The sequence below is a fragment of the Pan paniscus genome, chromosome 6, assembly GCF_029289425.2.
Source record: "Pan paniscus chromosome 6, NHGRI_mPanPan1-v2.0_pri, whole genome shotgun sequence".
Taxonomy (NCBI): domain Eukaryota; kingdom Metazoa; phylum Chordata; class Mammalia; order Primates; family Hominidae; genus Pan; species Pan paniscus.
In genome coordinates this window covers 28,443,526-28,452,099 of record NC_073255.2, presented here as the reverse complement: position 1 = coordinate 28,452,099, position 8,574 = coordinate 28,443,526, and the positions used below count along the sequence as shown (strand labels likewise).

At 43.8% G+C, this 8,574-nt stretch overlaps 1 protein-coding gene across 1 annotated transcript; it reads left to right on the top strand.

Annotated features, from left to right (window-relative positions):
- The first annotated feature begins 1,941 nt into the window (after positions 1-1,941).
- Positions 1,942-3,441, top strand: LOC100991543 (dual specificity protein kinase CLK2-like). Its single transcript, XM_034963807.3, is given in 2 exon segments — positions 1,942-2,199; positions 2,201-3,441. Coding segments are annotated over 2 exon segments (1,338 nt in total). The 5' UTR covers positions 1,942-2,077; the 3' UTR covers positions 3,417-3,441.
- Positions 3,442-8,574: the final 5,133 nt, after the last annotated feature.

Genomic DNA, 8,574 nt, shown 5'->3' with positions numbered 1-8,574 from the left:
TATTTATAAGGCAGACTATGACACAGCTTAGTCCTGAAGTATTCCTCAGATTTCCTGAGCCCATGAAAAGAACTCCGGACTAACCTCGTGGGGAAACAGTGGCTCTTTACTGAAGGCAGAGGAGGCTCTTTTCTGAGAATTTGAAGTTTGGAGCAGAACAGTAGGAAAGAGAGACAAGGACAAGTAAGAAGTTAAGTAAGGGAGGTGGGCTGATCACCTGAGGTCAGGAGTTCAAGGCCAGCCTGGCCAACATGGTGAAACCCCGTTTCTATTAAAAATACAAAAATTAGCTGGGCATGCTGTCAGACACCTGTAATCCCCAGCTACTCAGGAGGCTGAGGCAGGAGAATCATTTGAACCTGGGAGGCAGAGGTTGCAGTGAGCTGAGAATCATGCCAGTGCACTCTAGACTGGGTGATGGAGCAAGACTCTGTCTCAAAATAAATAAATAAATAAATAAGGGCTGGGCATGGTGACTCACGCTTTTAATCCTCATACTTTGGGAGACCCAGGCAGGAGGATCACTTGAGGCTAGAAGTTCGAGACCAGCCTGGACAATATGGTGAAATCTCATCTCTACTAAAAATACCAAAATTAGGCCAGGCACAGTGGCTCAAGCCTGTAATCCCAGCACTTTGAGAAGCTGAGGTGGGTGGATCACAAAGTCAGGAGCTCAAGACCAGCCAGGCCAAGATGGCGAAACCCCATCTCTACTAAAAATACAAAAAAAAAAAAAAAAAAAAAAAGCCAGGAGTGGTGGTGGGTGCCTGTAATCCCAGCTACTCAAGAGTCTAAGGCAGAGAATTGCTTGAACCCAGGAGGCAGAGATTGCAGTGAGCCAAGGTGGCGCCACTGCACTCCAGCCTGGAAGACAGAGTGAGACTCCATCTCAAAAAAAAAAAAAATACAAAAATTAGTTGTTAGTTTAGTTGCTGCCTAAAAGCAAGACTAGGCTCTCATGGAGGTACAATGGGGCTGGACGCGGTGGTTCACGCCTGTAATTCCAGCACTTTGGGAGGCCAAGGCAGGCAAATCATGAGGTCAGGAGATCGAGACCAGCCTGGCCAACATGGTGAAACCCCATCTCTACTGAAAAAAAAAAAAAAAAAAATAGCCGGGCGTGGTGGCTCATGCCTGTAATCCCAGCTACTCAGGAGGCTGAGGCAGGAGAATTGCTGGAACCTAGGAGGCAGAGGTTGCAGTGAGTCGAGATCCAGCCATTGCACTCCAGCTTTGGCGACAGAGCAAGACTGCATCTAGGCGGTGTCGGGGGGGAAGAGGTAAAATGGACAGCAGCAAACCACAGGTGTGATAGGAGAGAATACTGAGCTGAGATCAGTCTCCTAAAATTTGAATCCGATTTCAGGATCATTCATTTATCTGACTGTCAAGAATGCCTCTGAACAGGAGGAAGACTTTGGGGAGAGGGTGGGGTTTGTTGAAAGGGCACCGAGAAGGGAGGGGGGTGGTACCCAAACAATTTGTTTACATAATGTTTTTTGGACCTGAAATATGTAGAAAAGTACTTTGAAACTAAAGTACTGTACTGAAGTTTAATATTTTTCTTATTGTTTGCATATTCTCCCTCCCAGATAATTTACAGAGGGCACTGAAGCTGATCGCCTGGGAGCTTCAGAGTTTAATGACTTCGCCTGACGATTTCCTATTCTTTTCCACAATGTGCTAAGTCAAATTATGGCCAAATTACCAATCGCATGGTAATTCAGCTTCTAAATATATTTTGCAGAGTGTTTCCAAAAGTTAAAAAAAAAAAAAAAACTTTACCTAAATTGTTTTTACTTGCTTCACCTTAAATCAGTTATTCGATTCCTTTGAAGAACATGTTGCTTTAGCAACCCCCAAAGTGAATCCAGATACCCAGGACTACTGATTGTTACATCAGAGTTTTTGAAACTGCCAACACTGGAAACAGGCCGACAGTTAAGGAGAGGCGGGCGGGACTGAAGCAGAGCCCGAGAACGGGGCTGGAGGTCCCAGGGTCCCGGGTTGGTGGGGGTGGAGCAGCACTTCATCGCCGCTGGGATGCTGGGACTCCGGCCGCAGTGCCGCCACCATCATGGACTTCCTGTGGGACAAGCGCACGGGCCTGGCCGCCAGAAAGATGCCTCATCCTCGAACGTACCATTCCTCAGAGCGAGGCAGCCGGGGGAGTTACTGTGAACACTATCGGAGCCGAAAACAAGCAACGAAGAAGCCGTTCCTGGTCAAGTAGTAGTGACGGGACACGACGGCGCCGGCGAGAGGACAGCTACCATGTCCGGAGGAGGTGCAGCCGGACATTTAGCCGCTCGTCTTCGCAGCACAGCAGCCGGAAAGCCAAGAGTGTAGAGGACGACGCTGAGGGCCACCTCATCTACCACGTCGGGGACTGGCTACAAGAGCGATATGAAATCGTCAGCACCTTAGGAAAGGGGACCTTCGGCCGAGTTGTACAATGTGTTGACCATCGCAGGGGTGGGGCTCGAGTTGCCCTGAAGATCATTAAGAATGTGGAGAAGTATAAGGAAGCAGCTCGACTTGAGATCAACGTGCTGGAGAAAATCAACGAGAAAGACCCTGGCAAGAACCTCTGTGTCCAGATGTTTGACTGGTTCGACTACCATGGCCACATGTGTATCTCCTTGGAGCTTCTGGGCCTTAGCACCTTCGATTTCCTCAAAGACAACAACCACCTGCCCTACCCCATCCACCAAGTGCACCACATGGCCTTCCAGCTGTGCCAGGCTGTCAAGTTCCTCCATGATAACAAGCTGACACATACAGACCTCAAGCCTGAAAATATTCTGTTTGTGAATTCAGACTATGAGCTCACCTACAACCTAGAGAAGAAGCGACATGTGCGCAGTGTGAAGAGCACAGCTGTGCGGGTGGGAGACTTTGGCAGTGCCACCTTTGACCATGAGCACCATAGCACCATTGTCTCCACTCGCCATTACCGAGCACCAGAAGTCATCCTTGAGTTGGGCTGGTCACAGCCTTGTGATGTGTGGAGTATAGGCTGCATCATCTTTGAGTACTATGTGGGCTTCACCCTCTTCCAGACCCATGACAACAGACAGCATCTAGCCACGATGGAAAGGATCTTGGGTCCTATCCCTTCCCGGATGATCCGAAAGACAAGAAAACAGAAATATTTTTACCGGGGTCGCCTGGATTGGGATGAGAACACATCAGCTGGGCGCTATGTTCGTGAGAACTGCAAACCGCTGCGGCAGTATCTGACCTCAGAGGCAGAGGAAGACCACCAGCTCTTCGATCTGATTGAAAGCATGCTAGAGTATGAACCAGCTCAGCGGCTGACCTTGGGTGAAGCCCTTCAGCATCCTTTCTTCGCCCGCCTTTGGGCTGAGCCACCCAACAAGTTGTGGGACTCCAGTCAGGATATCAGTCCGTGACCATCAGGCCCTGGGCCTCCCTGCATCTTTTATAGCAGTGAGTGTCCAGTCCAGGACATTGGTGCTTTTTTATAAAAGAGAACAGAGCCAGAGTTCACTCCTTCCTGCTGGTTCTCTATATACCTGTGAATATGTGAAACAGTAAATATGAAAGAACTTGTACCTATCACTTCAACCCCTGCATTATACATAATGCTATTCCATCCACACACTTTCCACCCTCACCTGCCCCCTCATACAGAGTTGGATGGGGGCCGAGTGAGGTAACCAGGTGGCATCTACCCCATGTTTTATAAGGAATTTTGTACAGTCTTTGTGAAATGAAATAACATGCTTCATTTGACCCGCCCCCCAAAAAATTAGTTGGGCGTAGTGGTGCACACCTGTGTTTCCAGCTTCTCAGGAAGCTTACACAAAAAGATTGCTTGAGCCTGGGAGGCAGAGGTTACAGTGAGCCAAGATTATGCCACTGCACACTAGCCTGGGTGATAGAGCGAGACCCTGTCTCAAAAATTTAAAAAAAAAAAAAAAAAAAGTGAAGTGAGCCTCCCTAAAGGGCACCATTGTTGGGAAGGCCTAAATCTGGAAGTGCCTTCCACTGATCCTTCAGTGAGGAGTGCCTGACCCTTCATGGAAGTTCTCTTTTTCCACATAATAATAGTCCAAAAGGTTTCATATGGAGGAGTCTTGACAGGTCAGGGGAGGGAGAGGCCCAACCTGCCTCTTAGGGTTTGGTAGGGTTTGGGAATGTGAGAGAGGCCTGTTAACCATGAGAAAAACTCCTAATCCAAAGTAAAATAAAGAAAAGAGTTTGGGCCAAGACAAACATTTTAATTCTCTATGCCTTGTGCTGGGAACTCATCTTGCCCCAATTCAAATGTAAGCCTTCCTTATAGAAAGTAATTTTTTTTTTTTTGAGACAGAGTTTTGCTCTTGTTGCCCAGGCTGGAGTGCAATGGCATGATCTCGGCTCACCGCAACCTCCACCTCCCAGGTTCAAGTGATTCTCCTGCCTCAGCCTCCCAAGTAGGTGGGATTACAGGCATGCACCACCACTCCCAGCTAATTTTGTATTTTCAGTAGAGACGGGGTTTCTCCATGTTGGTCAGGCTCGCCTCGGACTCCCGACCTCAGGTGATCTGCCCTGCCTCAACCTCCCAAAGTGCTAGAATTACAGGCATGAGCCACCACACCTGGCCTAGAAAGTAAATCTTAATCTTTAAAACTCCCAGATATAAAGGGCAAAAAGGCAAAGGTGAACATTCAAATAAGATCATAATGACTATTATTTTTCCTAGCAGACTCAATGTCATGCTCACACACATTCAGTGAGATGGATTTTAACCAAACAGAAGGCACAAATATGTATCTTTTCTCACTAATTTGCCTGACTGCAAAAATTACCTACGTTGTGTTCATTATTATAAAATTCAAAATAATTACCCCATGTAAAGTAAATGAAATGATGAATGCTATTTTATTTAAAACTCATTACTATAACTTTTTTCCATATAAGGAGCTAGGTTTAGAAATTAAAGTCTCCAAATAGGCCGGGCATGGTGGCTCATGCCTGTAATTCCAACACTTTGGGAGACTGGGGCAGAAGGATGGCTTTTGGCCAGGAGTTCAAGGCTGCAGTGAGCTATAATAGTGCCATAACACACCAGCCTGGGCAACAGAATGAGACCCTGTCTCTTAAAATATATATATAAATATATATATTTATATATAGTTATATAAATATTTATAAATGTATAAATATCTATATATTTAATATTTATATGTATATTTATATATTAAATATATAAATATATATAAATAAATATATTTTATATACTTATATATTATATATAAATATATATATTTTATATATTATATATTATATAAATATATATTTATATATTTATATATTATATATAAATATATATTTTTATATATTTATATATTATATATAATATATATTTTTATATATTTATATATTATATATATATAATATATATATATGGCTGGGCACCGTGGCTTATGCCTGTAATACCAACACTCTGGGAGGCTGAGGCAGGTGGATCAGGAGTTCCAGACCAGCCTGGCCAACATGGTGAAACCCCGTTTCTACTAAAAATACAAAAAATTAGCTGGGCATGGTGTCAGGCACCTGTAATCCCCAGCTACTCAGGAGGCTGAGGCAGGAGATTCGCTTGAACTCGGGAGGCAGAGGTTGCAGTGAGCTGAGCTTGTGCCATTGCACTCCATCCTGGTCAACAAGAGTGAAGCTCTGTATCAAAAAAACAAAAGTATATATATGTGTGTTTGATAAATCCCAAGGATAAAGTAATTTTACTTGGCTAATTGCAATTTTATAAACTAAAAGGACAAAAAGGAATAGCTGTGACAGACGTTTCTAATGAATCATCTTTATTGCTGTAAACTCATAGAAAACTGTTAAAATTGTTACTATAGTGAATAATAAAAGGAAAGTATTTTCAAAACTTCCAGGCCAAATTGATGTGCAGAGTTTTCTTAGGTTCCAAAAACTGTAAGGGTAAAGGGACCCATACAAGACTTGAATTCATTCATTCTACACCATCCCTGACATTTGAAGGTCATCCAGCTTAAAACAAAACAAAACAAAACAAAACACTCAAGTGATAGTAAACTCACTACTTTCAAAGGAACTTTATTTAATCTTCAGGAAACTTCATTTTTAAAGTTCTTCTGTATATTGAAAAGAAATCTTTCTTCCATCTACCTCTTGGCCTGAGTCCTATCCTTTAGGACCGTACTTTCAGGAACAATTGCTCTTCATGCACCCTCTGCATCTGCTCTTTTCCAAGGTCTATCAGGTTCTTTTTTTTTTTTTTTTTTTTTAAGAGACAGGGTCTCCCTATGTTGCCCAGACTGGTCTTGAACTCCTGGGCTCAAGGGATCCTCCTGCCTCAGCCTCCCAAAGTGCTAGGATTACAGGCATGAGCCACCACACCTGGCTCCAAGGCCTTTCAGTTCTGAGGATCAGTGATTTGGGTTGAGTTTGACTGTGTGGTTCTCCTGCCAGTCTTACTTGGAATCACTTATGCAGCTGCAATCATCAGGCAGTCTGACTGGGGCTAGATGGTCTAAGATGACCTCATTCCTTGTATCAAACACTGTTCTGAGCATTTTACTTGCATTATCTCTGTTACTTTCTCAACAACCTAGGAGATAAACCCTATTATTATGTTGTATTAGAAATGAATATAGGTGAAAAAGAAATTTAAAAAATAAAAAAGAAATGAATATAGTTGATACACTGAACAGGTGGGACTCACAGTTATATTTGGAAAAACAACTGGCTTTCTTTTCTCCACTTTTCATTCAAAGCTGTTCTAGAGGGATGGCTTGCTTCAGAAGCAAGCCCTGTGACTTATCTGGTCACTCTTAGATAATAAAAAGTCTGATTTTTGCTGGGCACAGTGGCACACACTTGTAGTCCCAGCTACTCAGGAGGCTGAGACAGGATTATTTGAGCCCAAGAGTTCAGATCCAACATCCAACATCCAACCTGGGCAACATTGTGAGACCCCCTCTTTTTTTTTTTTTTTTTAAGAGACAGAGTCTCACTCTGTCACTCAGGCTGGAGTGCAGTGATGCCATCACAGCTCATCGCAGCCTCTATCTCCCAGGTTTAAGTGATTCTCCCACTTCAGCCTCCCCAGTAGCAGGGACTACATGTATATGCCACCATGCCTGGCTAATTTTTTTAAATTTTTTGTAGAGATAGGGGTCTCACTGTCTTGCCCAGGCTATTCTTGAATTCCTGGGCTCAAGCAATCCTCCCATCTTGGCCTGCCAAAGTGTTGGGATTACAGGCATGAGCCACTGCGCCTGGGCTTTTTTTTCCTCTTGAGACAGGGTCTGACCAGGCATGGTGGCTCATGCCTGTAATCCTAGCACTTTGGGAGGCCAAGGTGGGAGGATAGCTTGAGCTCAGGAGTTCGAGACCAGGCTGGGCAACATGGTGAGACCTCATCTAAAAAAAAAAAAAGAGGGAGGGAGGGAGAGAGACACCGTCTCACACTGTCACCCAGGCCACAGGCCCTCACCACAATGCTCAACTAATTTTTTAATTTTTTGTAGACAGGTTCTCTCCATAGTGCCCAGGCTGGTCTTGTACTCCTGGGCTCAGGGAATCCTCCTGCCTTCACCTCCAAAAATGTTGGGATTACAGGCATCAGCCACCACACCCAGCTATATTTATTTTACTTTTTTGCTTAAATGTTTTTACGTACCCAGGAAAGATCTGAGAAAAGAGTCCTATTTTAACATTCCATTACATGAGGAAAGTAAGGCTTTAAAATTTTAAATAACTTGTTCTAGGTCACAGATAATAAAAAGAAAAATTGGATTCAAAAATTAATGTCATGGGTACTATGTTCAGAACCTGGGTGATGGGATCAATCATACCACAAACCTCAGCATCGTGCAATATAACCAAGTAACAAACCTGCACATGTATCTTCAAATCTAAGATAAAAGTTAAAAAGAATGAAAGAAAGATATTCTTATTTTTCCTTGCAAAAAAATTAGCGTCTTAAATATGCTTACAAATTTCATCTTGGGAGATTTAACCTATTGTTCTGGGATTTATCTTATTTTATTTTTTGAGACAGTCTTGCTCTGTTGCCCAGGCTGCAGTGCAGTGGTGCCATCATAGCTCACTGCTGCCTTGAACTCCCAGGCTCAAGTGATCCACCCACCCCCACCTGCCCCTGCCTCAGCGTCTTGAGTAGCTAGAACTATAGGCACGCCCCTCCACACCCAGCTAGTTTTTTAAAATTTTTGTAGAGACAGGCTCCTGCTATGTTGCCCAGGCTGGTCTCAAATTCCTGGCCTCAAGTAATCCTCCTGCCTCAGCCTCTCAAAGTGCTGGGAGGCATGAGCCACTGCCCAGCTGGATACAGTGTTTTTTATCACAAAGGTAATACCTATTAATCTTTTTTCAAAAATTCAAACATATAGAAATATAGAAACTGAACATCTCCCATAATCCCATTCTTCAAGACAACTGGTTTATCAAGCGAATAAGTTTTAAAAAGTCACTCAGGGGCATAGAAATGAGATGCTCATACCCCTCAGTTCATGCCCTCCTACTACCATTGATCAGCGCAAGGTTCCTCTTTGTTAT